At 47.6% G+C, this 18,210-nt stretch overlaps 1 protein-coding gene across 1 annotated transcript in view; it reads right to left on the bottom strand.

The window, feature by feature from the left end:
• Positions 1-18,210, bottom strand: part of LOC124616690 (UBX domain-containing protein 6) — a 63,596-nt gene that overhangs the window by 13,700 nt on the left and 31,686 nt on the right. The window contains exons 6-7 of the mRNA XM_047145028.1: positions 17,881-18,126; positions 1,488-1,645 (exon numbers count right to left, since the gene is read on the bottom strand). Coding sequence (XP_047000984.1) covers positions 1,488-1,645; positions 17,881-18,126 — 404 coding nt within the window. The remainder of the gene's footprint in view (positions 1-1,487; positions 1,646-17,880; positions 18,127-18,210) is intronic.

Here is an 18,210-nt window from a genome sequence, read left to right as displayed (position 1 = left end):
ACTTCACGGGCAGCTCCGAGCCAGATGCCCTTGTAGCGTGCATTCCACTGACCCCAAACGACCTCCTTGACTTCAGTGGTATAATTGGAGGGCAGGGTGAACGTCTGTTGTGTTTTCTGATAAAAGCTGGTTCTACCTTGGTGCCCCTAACGGCTGTGTGTTGGTTAGGAGGAGGCCAGCTGAGAGCCTGCAACCTACCTATCTGCCTGCTAGACACACTGGACCTACAACTGGAGTTATGGTCTTGAGTGCAATTTCATAGGACTGCAGGAGCACTCCCATGATCATCTCGTGCACCCTGACTGCAAATTTGTACGTCAATCCAGTGATTCAACCTGTTGTGCTGGTATTCATTAACAACATTCCATGGGGTGTTTTCCAAACTTGAACCCTGTGGGGCTCCCTTTCTAATTTTGCCCCAGGCATTAAACTTTTCTACCTTTCCAACATTGTCTAAACTATTCAGCATGACCCTTTGCACCCTGTTTGTTAAGTATGATTCAAACCAGCTGTGTGTAATACCATCAACTCCACAAAACCTGAGTTTTTATAAGAGATCATCATGATCTACACAATCAAAGGCATTGGAGACCCCACAAAAAATACCAACTGGTATTATGTTATTATTTAAGGCATGTATTATTTGATGAGTGAATATACAAATAGCATTCTCATTCAAGCAACCTTTCAGGAATCCAAACTGTGATAAGTAAATTGTTTCCATGTAAGTGTGCTACTACTCTCAAGTACATTACTTTTTTACACGTTTTGGAAAAAGGAAACTGTACGATAATTGTTTAAGTCTGTCTTGTGATTTTGAGTTTATCTTTTGATGATGCCACTATGGCTTCATTAAATTAGGACATGTTTTAAAATAGGTATGCCATGTATTTAAAGTGCATGCTTTCCACACGTAAACAATCCAACATTTGTATTTGTGTTTATCCCATGTTTTGCTGCAGATATGAAGATGGTCATTGCTGATCAAAACCGGTAGTCTAAAATAAAGAAATTTATTCTATACTTTCGGGATCACTGTTCTACTCACAACTATGTTGCAGCTTGTGAAATCATTATCTTAAACTGAGGTATAATATCAAGTAAATAATACAAAAACATTATTTTGTATAATGTACAACAAAACAAGGTTATAGTTTCACTGGTCTATTTAGTTTTTTGAGCCCCCTTTACATTAGTAGTATCCACACTCCTCCTAAACCGCCTATTCAACAACCAATCTCTTCTCTTAATCACTATCCAATCTCAGTTTCCTTTTTCTGTGGCATCTATTCCCAGCTACTTTCTTCCTTCCATATCTGTTCCCAGTACATATTTTTTATTAATTTATCATCAATTCTTTTTATGCTTAGCATATGTTATCGCTGATACATATGACTTTGTCAACTATTTTATTTATTAATGTACCACTAAAAATGGATTTTGATGCAAGATACTTGTATTCACCAAAATTCCTTAAAAAAAAATACCTTAACTGTTGCTCTTTCTTCAGTTCCTCTGGTGTCATTGTATAAAAAACTGGTGGCAAATCTGTCCGATGGGTTGCTTGTGAAGGAAGCAGCACTTGCAAATTACGATCTAATTCCAGTGAAATTGGTTCTGCAGATCTCAGGGCATCACATAATGTCTGAAACACAAACAAAATTAAATGGTTTTGGACACTTTCTTTTTATGTTCCAAATACACAAATTTTATTAATTTTTAATTTTTTTTTAAAAAAAAGAGCATTAGGCCAACAAGAAGACTTTGAGCCAATGGGATCTAACTCTCTCTCTCTCTCTCTCTCTCTCTCTCTCTCTCTCTCTAGCCCCCACAATCTACATTATCCAAGAGTGGTGAAATATGCATTAAAATGAAAACTGCACTTTTTGCGTTCCGCTGTTGACTTTTTCACTACATGTATTATTCTGTTACTCCCCCTACTTCCCATTCCTTTTGTAATTCTGCTTTGCCTATACCCATTATATTACTGCAGCTTACAGAAAGATAACTGAAATTAAGGGTGTTACATTTTTCCACTACTATGGGATACTGGACCAGATTAAAGATGAGCAAGAAAGTGGTCCCCTGACAAGAAGTAGCACTTTGAACCAAGAGGGATACCATTTCACAGTCATTTGCTATATTATAAACTTCTCATAATTTTTTCCAAAGCTTAATAAGCAAAAAATCAATTGCAAAATTACAAGGACATTAGTATGTCATATTCTCTATGACTACAATATCAACAAGTCACAACTGGATGGATGGCTGGTTGGGGGCCATCAGTCAAGGAAGGTCATCAGTTCCCGATCCAGAGGTGGTTCATCCAGTATTAGTGATGTCTGCAAAATATGTGGTCTGCTGATGAAAGTATGTAGGAGCAGTAAGACTGATGCATTGAAGGCAATACTGATGCCAGAGCCCAGAAAGAATTTATGGAGAAGTGTATGGATTGGGATGGTACGTAAGTCAGAGCATACAAGGGATCTCCCACAGCTCATCCAATGGCAAGAAAATCCCCACCCTGCATCTGACCCCTGCAAGCCCAATGATGGGCAAAGCCAGTCACAGAGCAAAGAATACCTCCAAGTTGGTACATTCAGAACAGTAAAAGTGAGAAGGCTAAAAATGTAATAATAAAAACAACAAGAGAGAAATAGGTAAAGCAGCACGTGGGCACCCCCCCCCCCCCCTGAGGTTCTGCATATGACAGGAGTAGCCCCACCTGCAGCCATCCCCATCCCTGCTCCAGTATAGGCAAGATTTGAAAAAGCACCCACTACTTAATACATTGCTAACTCTACAACAGACAATAGAATGCAGTATAAAAGGATACAAACCACATCAAAAAGCAATGAAATCAGAGTGAGATAGTGAGCTGATCAGTCAGCTAGGATCACGAGACCCCCAGACTCAACATCCAGAGGAACATGCTCCACAACCCCAGCCATCCCACTCACACCCTGGAGACCGCTTAAGACCTTATATCTGAAAATAAAAACCACCTTCACGGAGAAAAAGGAGAACCAGCTCAACTATCTGTGAATTGTCTGTTTGTATTTGAGGCAAGGTATTTGGAAGGACGTGCTTAGCATGGAGGGCCAGGAGGAGAGAGAATTCCACCAGGATATTAACTACTACTGTAAGGCTCCACAACTACAATGTGGACATGGCTTGGTAAGTAAAATAAAACTATGGGTTAGCCTGGTATGAGCAACGTGGAGGCAGCATAGGGTGGTCAATTCCTTCTGGGAGGAGGTGGAGGGTTTGGGATACAAAAGGACCACATTACAGGGTCATCAGTCCCTTTTTCCTCAAGCAACCAAGTCTCAAGATAAAACAATTAGAAACAAAGGAGTTGCAGTACATAAAAGCATGTAAAAGTAACGCAGAATCACACCATAGGAGAAAACAGAAGAAGCAAACCAAAGGGGGGAATGTACATTTAAGGGCTGACTGATCACAAGGTTAAAAAAGATGAGCCAGCCACTCTGCAACACACTAAAATGTCTAGCGTAAAAGACAAAGGGAGATGAACACACATACGGAAAAGACAAACACCAAGGAAAACAAGATGCAAAGAAAGAGTGACGAAGAAGTAAAAGGGAGGGCGGATGGAGGTCTGGGAGAGGAGCCCACACGCCCAACCTTAGATGTGCAATAACCCCCCCCCCCCCCACCAAATAAAATGTAAAACCAAATGGGCCATTGAGGCATTGCCTAGGTACGGTGCAGCGAAGGCTGAAAGTCCACTGTTGAGCAGCTAAAATTGAGGAGTCCAACAAGAGGTGAACGACAGTTATATAGGAGCCACAGCAACATCAAGGTGGGTCGACGCAGAGCTGATAAAGGACACCAGTGACCCTGCAAGTGGCTCGCATGGACTACTGCCACACATTCGTTATCTCCTTGATAACAGGAGTTTGTTTGCGGTACTGAGGGTTCACCGTTCAGTATCCCAGATCATGAAAACTTTGTGACAGAAGACCAATCAGAGATCAGTCTCCAGCAGGCCGATCTACAGAGTTGGTGTACCGCTATCCTGTTTGGCCAGACTGTCAGCAAGTTCACTGTCCAAAATCCCAACATGTCCTGGGGTCCAAATAAAGGCCACTGAATGTCCACAGTTCCCAAGGGCATAAAGCGACTCCTGGATAGTCATTACCAAAGGATGTTGAAGGAAGCACTGGTCAAGAGCTTGTAGGCTGCTTAAGAAGTCACTACAGATGACGATGGACTCACCGGCACAGGAGCGGATATGCTCACGAGCACGATAGATGGCTACCAACTCTGCAGTGAAAACACTGCAGCCATCCGGCAAAGAGCACTGTTCAGTATGGGCAACATGAGTGTAAGCGAAGCCAACAAGGCCGCTGACCATTGATCCATCAGTGTAGACTATTTCTGAGCCCTTAAACTCGCTGAGAAGAGAGAGAAATTGCCAGCGGAGGGCCTCAGGTGGAACAGAGCCTTTTGGGCCTCGCAATAGGTTCAGCCAGAGGTGTACGTAAGTGGACCCACAGGAAAGGTGGTAGCAGGGAAGCATCGAGTTCATTAAGAAGTGATCGGACATGGTTATTAAGGGGATTCCCAGTTCTTCATTGCTGTTGTGGGAGATGGATTTCCGTGTTAGGGAAAAGGAGATGGTAATTTGGATGACAAAGGCGAACTATGAATGTGGATGGTATAATTTGCAAGCAGTAGTTGCTGCCGGAGCCGCAATGGAGGAACACCAGCTTCCACAAGGAGGCTGTTCATTGGGCTTGTTTGGAAGGCTCCCGTCGTGAGCCGAACTCCACTGTGGTGGTTAGGGTCCAGCAGACCTCAGGCATTGAATAATATTAAGATTCCCCCAACACTTGTCCTTAATCTGATGAAGATGGGGAAGCAAAGTTAAGCAGGCATCGAAGACCAGTCCCAAAAAGCGGCAAGTCTCCACTACATCAAGTAGCCGGTCATCGAGGTAAAGTTCTGGATGGGGATGGACAGTACGATGACAGAAGTGCAAGATATCAAAAACTGAAAGCCATGAGTGAGGGCCCACAATTGCACCTTCCATATAGATCCCTGCAGCCGGTGTTCAGCCACAACAGAAGAGCGGCAGAAATAAATCGACAAAAAGTCTGTACAAAAAATGGGTTGTGGGCCCCAGAAACCCCACTCATGCAGAGTAGCGAGGATGTGGTGTTGCCAAGTGGTATCATAGGACTTCATCAGGTTGAAAAAGATGGCAATAAGGTGTCGTCGCCGGGAAAAGTCCGATCAAATGAAGGACTTCAGGTGCACCAAGTTGTCGATGGTGGAGTGCCCTTGGCGAAGCCTGCCCTGGGATGGAACCAGAAGGCCCCGAGGAGTCAACACAACTGCCGGCTCACCATACATTTGAGCAACTTGCACAGAACGTTGGTGAGGCTGATAGGATGATAGCTATCAACATCTAGTGGGTTTTTACCAGGCTTTAGCAGTGGGACGATGATACTTTCCCACCATTGCAACGGGAATTCGTCATCACTACAGATGTGGTTGATGAATGCAAGGTGGTGGTGCTGGGAATCCACTGACAGATGTTTAAGCATTTGGGAATGGATGCGATCTGGGCCAGGGGATGTGTTTGGACAATCGGCAAGGGCCCTGAGAAATTCCCATTCACTCAAGAGAGCATTATATAACTCAGGGTGGCATGGACCAAAAGAGAGCTGATGTCATTCCACCCACTGTTTGAGGAAACAAAAAATGGGGTGGTAATTTTCAGACGCAGAGGTGAAAGCATAATACTCGGCAAGATGGTCTGCAATTATGTCTGATCGGCAGATACACCTCCATGTGTGGTAATTCCACATACACCTGCAAGGGTCTGATAGCAGTAAAATCATCAAACCAACCCAGAAAGGAGAGGTTTGTGTACCAATGGTGAAGCCATATCACTCCCAACACTCCGGTTTCCATCGTCTGAAGAGTGTGTGGACCTGGGCTCGGAGCTGTTCGAAGGCAATGAGGTTCTCCAGGCCTGGGTGGTGCTTATGACATTACAGGGCCAGCCTATCGTTTCTAATGGCCGCAGCGATTTGTGGCAACCACCAAGGCACTGACGTCCGCTGGGGGTAGCTGGAAGAACTAGGGATTGCCGATTCAGCTGCAGTAATAATGGTAGAAGTGATGGTGTGGATCACCTCATTGATGATGGCATGCAACGGAGTTTCAATGGTGGTAGCGGAGGTCAAAGAGCCCCAGTCAGTCTTGGGAAGAGGCCATATGGGCAAGCATTGAGAAGAGGGACACTAGGGTAGAGACAGGAAGAGTGGAAAGTGGTCACTACCACCAAGTCATCATGAGCTCTCTGGTGGACAGACAGGAGAAGGCCAGGACTGCACACCAAGAGATCAATGGCCCAGGATGTGCCATGCGCCACACTGAAATGTGTGGGGGCATCTGTGTTTAGGAGGCAAAGGTCGAGTTGAGTTGGTACGTTCTTGACATCTTTTATCGCGGCCAGTAACCTTGGTTCCATCCTACAAAGAGTTATAGGTGTTAAGACCACCCAGAAGTAAAAAAGGTGGAGGAATTTGGAAATCAGTGCAGCTAATACGTGAGGAGCATCACCATCTGGAAGGAGGTATACTATGTAATCAAAAAGTATCTGGATACATGGCTGAAAATGATTTACAAGTTCCTGGTACCCTCCATCGGTAATGGTGGAATTCAGTATGGTGTTGGCCCATCCTTAGCCTTGATGACAGCTTCCACTCTCGCAGGCATACGTTCAATCAGGTGCTGGAAGGTTTCTTGGGGAATGGCAGCCCGTGGCACGAAGTCGGCATTCCAAAACATCCCAAAGGTGTTCTATAGGATTCAGGTCAGGACTCTGTGCAGGCCAGTCCATTACATGGATGTTATTGTCTTGTAACCACTCCGCCACAGGCCGTGCACTATGAACAGGTGCTTGATCATGTTAAAGGATGCAATTGCCATCCCCGAATTGCTCTTCAACAGTGGGAAGCAAGAAGGTGCTTAAAACATCAATGTAGGTCTGTGCTGTGATAGTGCCACACAAAATAACAAGGTGTGCAAGCCCCCTCCATGATAAACACAACCACATCATAACACCACCACTGTTGGCACTACATACGCTGGCAGGTGATGTTCACTGGGCATTCGCCATACCCACACCCTGCCATCGGATCACCACATTGTGTACCATGGTTCGTCACTCCGCATCACATTTTTCCAGTGTTTAATTGTCGAATGTTTATGCTCCTTACACCAAGTGAGGTGTCATTTGGCATTTACCGGCGTGATGTGTGGCATATGAGCTGCTGCTCAACCATGATATCCAAATTTTCTCACCTCCTGCCTAACTGTCGTAGTACTTACAGTGGACCCTGATGCAGTTTGGAATTCTTGTGTGATGGTCTGGATAGATATCTGCCTATTACACATTACGACCCTCTTCAACTATCGGTAGTCTCTGTCAGTCAACAGACGAGGTCGGCCTGTACACTTTTGTGCTGTACGTTTCCACTTCACCATAACATTGGAAACACTGGACCTAGTGATGTTTAGGAGTGTGGAAATCTCACGCACAGACATATGACAAAAGTGACACCCAATCACCTGACCATGTCCGCGAGTTTCGCGGAGCACCCCATTCTGCTCTCTCACAATGTCTAATGACTACTGAGGTCGCTGATATAGAATACCTGACAGTAGGTGGCAGCACAATGCACGTAATATGAAAAATGTATGTTTTGGGGGGGTGTCCGGATACTTTTGATCACATAGTGTAGATGTCACAGATGGTAATTTCTTGCATTGTCCTCACCCTGACAGCCACGGCATCTAAAGGTGTTCGAAGAGGCACAGGTTCACTACAGACAGAAGTAAGGACAAAGACACAATCTCCACCTGACGGTCAGCCACAGGCAATGCGGTTTTTGTAGTACCCCCGATAGCCACAGAGAGCAGGGATCCGCATTGAAGTAAACCAAGATTCCACTGGAGAAAGACATTTTCTGTCATCTGGGAACGTATGAAGTGACCAAGAAGGCAAATCAGGCCTCAGCATCACCTGCTGCCACCAGTTGAGTGCTAGCATCCAATACCATTGCATCCGAGGCAAGGATAGGACCCAGAACAGTTGTTTATTGTTGGAAGCCCAGAAGACCATGGAGCTTGGTCCTCACCTGTGATGATGAGGCATATATTCCCACAGAGGAGACTTAACACTCCCAGCATTCCTTCTTACTGTGTTTAATTAGATAGTGAGCCTTTGCATGAAGTTGATTAAAAGTGGTAAGGTCCATCTGCAAAGGATGTCACCTAAAATGTTGCAGGGCTCTTTGGCGATTCCAAACTGCTATTCCAATGTCTTGGGTCCACCAGGGCATTGGCAAGCTGTAGAGAGGACCTCTAGAAAGGGGAATAGCAGTTCCAGAGGCATGGGTGATCACGTTAGAGACAACTTCATCAATGTACTATGACAGAATGGGGTGAAGGTGAATGTTGTGGAGTGTGACGTCATAATGGCCCGGAGTTTAGTTTATGAGTTTGTTGTGTTTGCAGATGTCATTTTGCTGCAGTTGGTGGTGTCCTCTGGTGGTGTGTGTATGGTCCGCGTGTTATGTGGTGTATTGCGTTCATTTGTGTGTCGGTGGTTCAAGTGTGAATTTATCGGTCTTGACTGTTATTAAAGAACAGAAATTGGTTTCAGTGAGTTAAGAATTAATTTTCTTTTGTGTTTCAGTGTCGATTGTTGTTACTGGTTTGCTGTTTGTCATGTAGTAAGGCATTTAATTTAATTTGTGGCTACTTTTGTTAGGTATGGATATGACTTCTAAATTTAAAAGTGCGCGTCTGCGGGCTGAGAAGGGGGACGACATGTTGCCGTCATTAAGTTTTTGTAACTGTTTGGACTTTTGGTGGAAATAGTGAAATGCAGCTTCTGCAAAGAGAACATACGATTGGCCAGAGTTCCAGTGTCTCGGACCAGGGACTGTTACATGTGGCGGTGCCAAAGGGATAACCTTTGGCGCTCCATAGGGCACGGTACCTGGTTCGAGAGGTCTATGTTGGCCATGAGAGAGAGTGAGTTTTGATGACGTCTTATTTTTGTTATAGATCGTCCATCAGTTTTTGTGCGCATGAGATGTGTGAGACAGAGGATGGTGTTAGACTGGTTTTCGTTTTGTAGTGAAGTTTGTACTGAATGTATTAAGTACAGAGGTAAGTTGTGCGGGCCTGGGGTGGTGGTTGAGGTAGACGAGTCGCAGTTTGGGAAGACGAAATATGGGACGGGTAAGTCTCCAGTTGGTTTATGGGTGTGGGGAACCGTTGTTTCGGGTGGGGGGGGGGGGCGGGGAGAGGGGGGGGGGGAAGTATTCAGAATGTGTTTTCAGGATTTTGGAGGGGCATAAGAAGAGGGAATTGGTTGGATGGTTGGTTGGGGGGATTAAAGGGACCAGACTACTATGGTCATCGGTCCCTTTTTCCAAAAACAAAGAACACCCACAGAGAATAAAAACAAGGAACAGAAGAGATCACAGACGATACAGAACAAGAGATACTGAGACAAAGACAAGACAAAACAAACTAAAACCACACAGAGTGTGACGGTGGTTGGCCGACCATAGACATAAAAAAGGAAAGGCCAACCACTTAGAAACACATTAAAAATCAGTGTAAAAGCATAGGCCAAAGGCCAGAATCAACACAAAACAATAAAATAAAACAGAAACACTCAGAGTAAATGATAAAATCCCCCTGCCCGAATAAAACGTAAAACTAAGTCAGCCATAGTGGAGTCGTCTGTTAAAAGGGCAGGGAGCGTAGCAGGCAGCGCAAATGTCTGCCGGACCACAGCTAAAAGGGGGCAGGCCAGCAAAATGTGGGCCACTGTCAAAGCTGCCCCACAGCGACATAGAGGAGGGTCCTCCCGGCGCAGTAAATAACTGTGTGTCAGCCGGGAGTGGCCAATGCGGAGCCGGCTAAGAACTACTGAGTCCCTGCGAGTGGCTCGCAGGGATGACCGCCACACAGCCGTCGTATCCTTGACAGCACGGAGTTTATTGCGCATTGTCAGTTCGCGCCATTCATCGTCCCATAGCGCCAAGATTTTGCGGCGGAGGACTGCCCGCAAATCAGTCTCTGGGAGGCCAACGTCCAGAGATGGCTGACTGGTGGCCTCTTTCGCCAGGCGGTCAACATGTTCGTTACCCGGGATACCGACATGACCGGGGGTCCACACAAAGACCACAGAGCGGCCGCAACAGGCGAGAGTATGCAGAGACTCGTGGATAGCCATCACCAGATGAGAACGAGGGAAACACTGGTCGAGAGCTCGTAAACCGCTCAGGGAATCGCTACAGATAACGAAGGACTCACCTGAGCAGGAGCGGATATACTCTAGGGCACGAAAGATGGCGACAAGTTCAGCAGTGTAAACGCTGCAGCCATCCGGCAAGGAACGTTGTTCGGAAAGGTCCCCTAGAGTGAGCGCATATCCGACACGACCAGCAACCATCGAACCGTCAGTGTAAACAACACCAGAGCCCTGATACGTGGCCAGGATGGAATAAAAGCGGCGGCGGAAGGCCTCTGGAGGGACTGAGTCCTTAGGGCCCTGTGCCAAGTCGAGCCGAAGGCTAGGGCGACGAACACACCATGGGGGTGTATGCAAAGTAGCCCGGAAAGGAGGTGGAACAGTGAAACCCTGGAGCCCAGAGAGAAGCTCTTTGACGCGGACCGCTATTGTACAACCAGACCGAGGCCGACGTTCTGGCATACGGACGACCGACCGCGGGAACAGGAGGCGATAGTTCGGATGCCCGGGCGAGCTTAGAACATGGGCAGCATAAGCGGCCAGCAAACGTTGGCGTCGGAACCGCAGTGGAGGTACACCTGCCTCCACCAGTACGCTGTCCACAGGGCTGGTGCGGAAAGCACCAGTGGCAAGGCGTATCCCGCTGTGGAGAATCGGGTCCAGCACCCGTAACGCAGATGGGGATGCTGAGCCATAAGCCAGGCTCCCATAATCCAGACGGGACTGGATTAACGCCTGGTAGAGCCGCAACAGTGTAGAGCGGTCGGCGCCCCAGCGGGTGCTGCTCAAGCATCTCAGAGCGTTTAGATGCCGCCAACACGTCTGTTTCAGCTGCCGGATATGAGGCAGCCAAGTCAACCGGGCATCGAAAACCACCCCCAAAAACCTGTGGGTGTCCACCACAGCAAGGAGTTCGTCGGCAAGATAAAGCCGCGGCTCAGGATGGACTGTTCGGCGCCGGCAGAAATGCATAACGCAGGTCTTGGCTGCCGAAAACTGAAACCCATGCGCTACAGCCCAAGACTGCGCCTTACGGATAGCGCCCTGTAGCTGACGTTCAACAGCTGCAATGCCAGTAGAGCTGTAATAAAGGCAGAAGTCGTCAGCATACAGGGAAGCGGAGACAGAATTTCCCACGGCCGCAGCAAGCCCGTTAATGGCTATTAAAAACAGACAGACACTTAAAACAGAGCCCTGTGGCACACTGTTCTCCTGGACGTGGGAGGAACTATACGAGGCCGCGACTTGCACGCAGAAGGTACGACACGACAGAAAATTGCGGATAAAAATCGGCAGAGGACCCCGAAGACCCCATCCATGAAGCGTAGAAAGAATGTGATGACGCCATGTCGTATCGTACGCCTTCCGCATGTCGAAAAAGACAGCGACCAGGTGCTGACGGCGGGCAAAAGCAGTACGGATGGCCGACTCCAGACTCACCAGATTGTCGGTGGCGGAGCGGCCTTTACGGAACCCACCCTGAGACGGAGCCAGAAGGCCCCGAGACTCCAGTACCCAATGCAAGCGCCGGCTCACCATCCGTTCAAGCAACTTACAAAGAACGTTGGTGAGGCTAATGGGACGGTAGCTGTCCACCTCCAGAGGGGTCTTCCCAGGTTTCAAAACGGGGATGACAACGCCTTCCCGCCATTGCGACGGAAACTCCCCCTCGACCCAAAGACGGTTGTAAAGATCGAGAAGGCGCCGCTGGCAGTCCGCTGAAAGGTGTTTCAGCATCTGACAGTGGATGCCATCTGGCCCAGGAGCGGTATCAGGGCAAGCAGCTAGGGCACTGCGAAATTCCCACTCACTGAATGGAGCATTGTAAGATTCCGGGTGAGTGGTGCGAAACGAAAGGCTCCGACGTTCCAGCCGCTCTTTAATGGAGCGGAAGGCCTGGGGGTAATTCGCAGAAGCGGAACTCGTAGCAAAATGCTCTGCTAAGCGATTTGCAACGACGTCGGAGTCGGTACAAACGGCTCCATTCAGTGAGAGCGCAGGGACGCTGGCAGGGGTCCGATAGCCGTAGACGCGTCGAATCTTGGCCCAGACCTGCGAGGGAGTGACATGGAGGCCAATGGTGGACACATACCGCTCCCAGCACTCCTTCTTGCCTTGGCGGATAAGGAGGCGGGCCCGCGCATGCAGCCGTTTGAAGGCGATAAGGTGGGCTAAGGAGGGATGTCGCTTGTGACGCTGGAGCGCCCGCTGGCGATCTTTAATCGCTTCAGCGATCTCAGGCGACCACCAAGGCACAGCCTTCCGCCGAGCGGACCCAGAAGAACGGGGAATGGCAGATTCGGCGGCAGTAACGATGCCGGTGGTGACAGATTGAACCACCGCATCAATGTCATCAGTAGAGAGAGGCTCAAAAGCGGCAGTGGAGGAGAACAAATCCCAGTCAGCCTTATTCATAGCCCATCTGCTAGGGCGCCCAGAAGAGTGACGCTGTGGTAGTGACAAAAAGAGCGGAAAGTGGTCACTACCACACAGTTCGTCATGCACACTCCATTGGACAGACGGTAAGAGGCTATGGCTACAGATGGAAAGGTCAATGGCGGAGTAGGTGCCATGCGCCACACTGAAGTGTGTGAAGGCGCCATCATTTAACAACGAGAGATCGAGCTGCGACAACAAATGTTCAACGATGGCGCCTCGACCTGTGGCCACTGACCCACCCCACAGAGGGTTATGGGCGTTGAAGTTGCCCAATAGCAAGAAAGGTGGCGGCAATTGGGCGACCAGGGCAGCCAGGACATGCTGCGAGACATCACCATCCGGTGGAATGTAAAGACTGCAGACGGTAACAGCCTGTGGCGTCCATACGCGTACAGCGACAGCCTCTAAAGGCGTCTGGAGAGGGACAGACTCGCTGTGCAGAGTGTGAAGGACATATATGCAGACGCCACCAGACACCCTTTCATAAGCTGCTCGGTTCTTGTAATAACCCCGATAGCCACGGAGGGCGGGGGTTCGCATCGCTGGAAACCAAGTTTCCTGGAGAGCAATGCAGAAGAAAGGGCGAAGGCTGAGAAGTTGGCGGAGCTCAGCTAAATGGTGGAAAAAACCGCCGCAGTTCCACTGGAGGATGGTATTGTCCATGGCTGAGAAAGGCGTGAAAGGACTGGGAAGGCAATTTACGCCGCTTGTTCACTCACTGCCACCGATTCAGTACCCGTACGAGAGGCATCCAGGGCGTCTGAGGGACCAGCGAGATCAAGGTCCTCAGCGGACGCTAGAATCTCGACTTCATCCTCAGACGCAGAGCGTGAAAGGTGCGGTGGGGTTGGTGCCACCGCAAGTTCTTTGGCCTTAGAGGTCTTTCTCTTGGACTTCTCTCGCTGAACCTTGGGTTTCACTGGCTGGGAAGGCTTCACCGATTCAGTCTCCGGGACAGAGGAGGATCATGAAGCCCTACGCCCGGCCGCTGGTGAGGACTTATGATACTGGTGGCAGTCATCCTTCCCGCTGGTGGAACCCTGGGAAGGGAGGGTCCCAAGGGAACTCTTACGGGCAAGAGTAGCCGAAGAAGTTAGACGCTTCTCCGGCTGAGAAGCGGGGACGGACGTCCCCGACGGGTGGGAGGAGGTTGCTCCTGAGGTAGGTGGTGCAGGAGCAACCGGTTGGGTAGAGCCCCCCACGGGCAAGGGGGCAGGAGGAGTCTTACTGCTTATCGAGCTGGCTGGAAGTCTCGAAACTGATGGAGCTAGCACAGTTGTTGTAGCAGCTGCATAAGTAGATGTCATTCTCACAGGATGGAGTCTGTCATATTTCCGTTTGGCCTCAGTATAGGTCAGCCGGTCCAGGGTCTTATATTCCATGATTTTGCGCTCTTTCTGAAAGACTTTGCAGTCAGGCGAGCAAGGTGAATGGTGCTCCCCGCAGTTGACGCAGATGGGAGGCGGGGCACATGGAGTATCGGGATGAGATGGGCGTCCGCAATCGCGCGGGAAGACATATGGCCGAACTTCCAGCACTTGAAGCACCGCATCGGGGGAGGGATATAGGGCTTGACGTCACATCGGTAGACCATCACCTTGACCTTTTCCGGTAACGTATCACCCTCGAAGGCCAAGATGAAGGCACCGGTAGCAACCTGATTGTCCCTCGGACCCCGATGAACGCGCCGGACGAAATGAACACCTCTACGTTCTAAGTTGGCGCGCAGCTCGTCATCCGACTGCAAAAGGAGATCCCTATGGAAAATAACACCCTGGACCATATTTAAACTCTTATGTGGTGTAATAGAAACGTTAACATCCCCCAACTTGTCACAAGCAAGTAACCTGCGGGACTGGGCGGAGGATGCCGTTTGTATCAGTACTGACCCAGAGCGCATTTTAGACAAGCCCTCCACCTCCCCAAACTTGTCCTCTAAATGCTCGACGAAGAACTGAGGCTTTGTGGAGAGAAAAGACTCCCCATCAGCTCTCGTGCAAACTAAGAATCGGGGCGAATAACTGTTACCTCCATCCTGAGACTTACACTCTTCCCACGGCGTGGCCAGGGAGGGGAACGTTTTCGGATCGTACTTCTGAGCATTAAATTGAGCCCGAGAACGCTTAGAGACTGCTGGCGGCTGGCCGCCAGCGAGAGATGATGTACCACGCTTCATTGCAGGTCATCCGCCCTGATGCCACCTACTCCGACCAAGGGCCCTCCCCACGGGCGCCACCCAGCCACAGCAATAGCCACCTGGCAGGATGGCCATTGCCGGGAGTCCTGATGCCCCAGGGAGATGGGCATCTACTCCTTGGCATACGTGGGGAGTGAACGGCGCAGGCATCAGTAGAGCGATCCCTGTGTTGTCAGGGGGCTACAACCAAGAGGGTACATGGCGGCCCCACCACAACGGACTGGCTACCGTGCTGGATGTTAGGTGACATGTGGTCCATGGGCGTCGTCAGTGCAGAAAATGGCCCTGCACAGTGCTTGGCAGAAAGTGCACGCAGGGGCGCATCGATGCCCAAGAGATGGAGAGCGGGCAAGACTGCAATGCAACGACGAATAAGATGGCGAAAGTTCTCAACACAACACGGACACAATGCACCAAGTAAGGCGCCCTTCCCCAATCGGCTCGCTCTTCGGAAAAATTTTGAGATATGGAGGTCAAACCCGACAGGGGACCATCACATAAGGCCGAAACGTTTGAGACTCCTTTTAGTCGCCTCTTACGACAGGCAGGAATACCGCGGGCCTATTCTAACCCCCGAACCCGCAGGGGGGAAGAAGAGGGAATTAGTGGGGTTAACTGAGGAGTATATAAAGGAGGGGATTACGGTAGTTTCTGATGCTTTTTCATCTTATAGGAGTTTGGGCAAGAGGGGTTATGATCATTTAGTTGTCAATCATAATTTAGAGTTCAAGAATTACGAGAGAGGGGCATGTACTAATACAATAGAGGGGTTTTGGGGAGCAGTTAAGTCAGTCATTGGGAGGGGGACGATGTGCTCTTCTAACCTGTAATCCCATTTAGATGAGTATTGCTGGCGGAAAAGCGTCCCTGGGGAGCATTGCATTTTTCGGGTTTTTTTAGGGCTATTAGTAAAATATATAGGCCAAGGGTGGTTAGTTAAGGTTGTTCTGTACAGGGGGGGGGGGGGGGTGATTGTGGCTCAGGGGGAAGAGGGTTGTTGGTAAGGTTTGTGGATTTTTGTGGGTTCGGTGGGTGGGATTTGTTTTATGATTATGTTGTGGAGGATCTGCTTTGCTGCAGTTGTTTTTGAGTTGTGTGTGCGATCGAGTTTTTTTTCTGATTTTTACTTGTTGGCAAATTATATATATATTTTTTTTATTTATTTATTTTTTTATTTTTTTTTTTTTGGGAGGGGGGAGGGCGAAGGTGAAAGGTTTTCTTTTTTTCGGGGGGGGGGGGGGGGGGGGGGGGGGTTGGTAGGTTGTGGGTGGTTTGGGAGTTTGTTTTGGTTGTGTTTTTTGTTTGTGTGTGTGTGGGGGGGGGGGGGGCTGAGTGTGATTGGGGTGGCTGGCCTAGTGTGTAGCGCCGGAACTTTTTTGTGGTAAGTAGTCATTTTTTTGGGTCTATTGTTCATGTGTTGTGATGTTTGGTGGGGTTTTTCAGGTGTTGTTGGATTGGTGTTGTTTACTGTAGGTGTAGGTGTTTTATGTTTTGGTATCATCTCTTGTGATTGATTTTTGTAACTTAGGGGAAGTACCTGATTCCAATTTTTTTGGTATTGTCAGTTGTATTTTACCTATATAGGTCAAGGGAAGTGTCCGATTTGTTGTAGCTACGTGTGTTTCTGTATCGTCAGTTGTAGTTAAACCTATATAGGTCCAAGGGAGTGACCGATTCCAATGTCATCGTAGCTGTGTGTGTTTTGGTATCATCAGTTGTAGTTAACCTCTATAGGTCAAGGGAAGTGTCAGTTTCCAATGCATTGTCATAGCTGTGTGTGTTTTGGTATCGTCTGTTGTCCAATAGCAATGTGTCGTAGTTAAATGTGTTTTGGTATCATCGGTTGTAGTTGACATATATAGGTAAAGGGAAGTGTCCAATTCCAATTTTTGTTGTTTCAGGTGTTGGTTTTGTGGTGTTGATAGTTGCAGTGTGATTATAATTTTTGGAGTGTTGGTTTTTATTTTGTGGTATCGACAATTGCGGATGAGCTATGTAGGTGAAGGGAAGTGTGGATATTGTATGTGTAGTGGAATTTGGGAATTTTGTGTTGTTTTTATGTTGTCATTTTGTGTGGTTTGGGATCATTGTGTGTGTGTGTGTGTGTGTGTGTGTGTGTGTGTGTGTGTGTGTGTGTGTGTGTCCCCACCCCAAAACCTCCAATTTCCCGCGCTGGTCCCATTAGTTTCATTATATTTTTGGAGTGAGATATGTTTGTTGGTTTCCTGTACGTATTTTTGTGTTTGTTGTCATGTTTATGTAATGACATCATAGGCGCCGCCATAGGTCAAAGCAGACGAGTGGAATCGGACGCTTCTGTAATATAGACAGAGAAGGTCACAATTTTGTTTGATTTAAGGGAGAGAGTAATGGACATTCTGAAGAAACTGAACTGATAGACACTTGAAGAGAGATGCGAACTATCTCCAGAAAGCCTCCTTACAAAGTTTCAGGAAACAGCTTTAAATGAATAATCCAGGGATATATTAAAACCTCTTCCATACCATTCCCACAGGGATTGCGAAGACAAGATTAAATCAATTACAATGCATACAGAGGCATTTAAACAGTCATTCTTCCTGTGCTCTGTATGTAAAATGAACGTTAAAAAGCTCCGATAACTGGCACAATGGGAAGTACCTTCTGCCATGCACTTCACAGTGGTTTGCAGTTTATTAATGTACATGTAGATAGTATTGTTGCAAATGCTCCGCAGCAGGTCTTTTAAACAATTTTGTATTTAGGTTTACATTAGTTTCATTTAAAAAAAGAAAAAGAAAGAAACTGCTTACATGAAACCTCACTCTATTCCCTTAATTTACAGTGTCACATGTAAACTATATGACATGAGAATTGTTACAGGAGTCGAAGAAACTTTTAGCAACACAGTTACTAAAATAAATGTTTATTATAACTAAGTTTTACTTACTGATAAATATTCTAAGCTTTCAACATTCTGTTCAGAAAATACAAGGTAGTCCTCTTCACTACCTTGAAATTCTTCCTTTTTAATTTCAAATCCAGCTGCCATTAGGAAATCTTGAATTCCTTCAATGGGTGCAACACGTTCCTGAAATATTCTGTTTGACATTCGAATCTTTTTGTACTTATCTTCCGTTGGATTTTGCACTATGTTCTCTAAATACTTACAAAGTGTCTCCACACACTGAGCTATCTGTAACAAATATAACACAGAGATGTAATTATTCAAAAGGTTGTAATAACTGTTGCTGCAATTGCAGATATTACATGTCACATT

This window comes from Schistocerca americana, chromosome 5, assembly GCF_021461395.2.
Source record: "Schistocerca americana isolate TAMUIC-IGC-003095 chromosome 5, iqSchAmer2.1, whole genome shotgun sequence".
NCBI lineage: Eukaryota > Metazoa > Arthropoda > Insecta > Orthoptera > Acrididae > Schistocerca > Schistocerca americana.
Note: the sequence above shows the minus strand (reverse complement) of the source record. Positions and strands in the feature narration are given on the sequence as shown.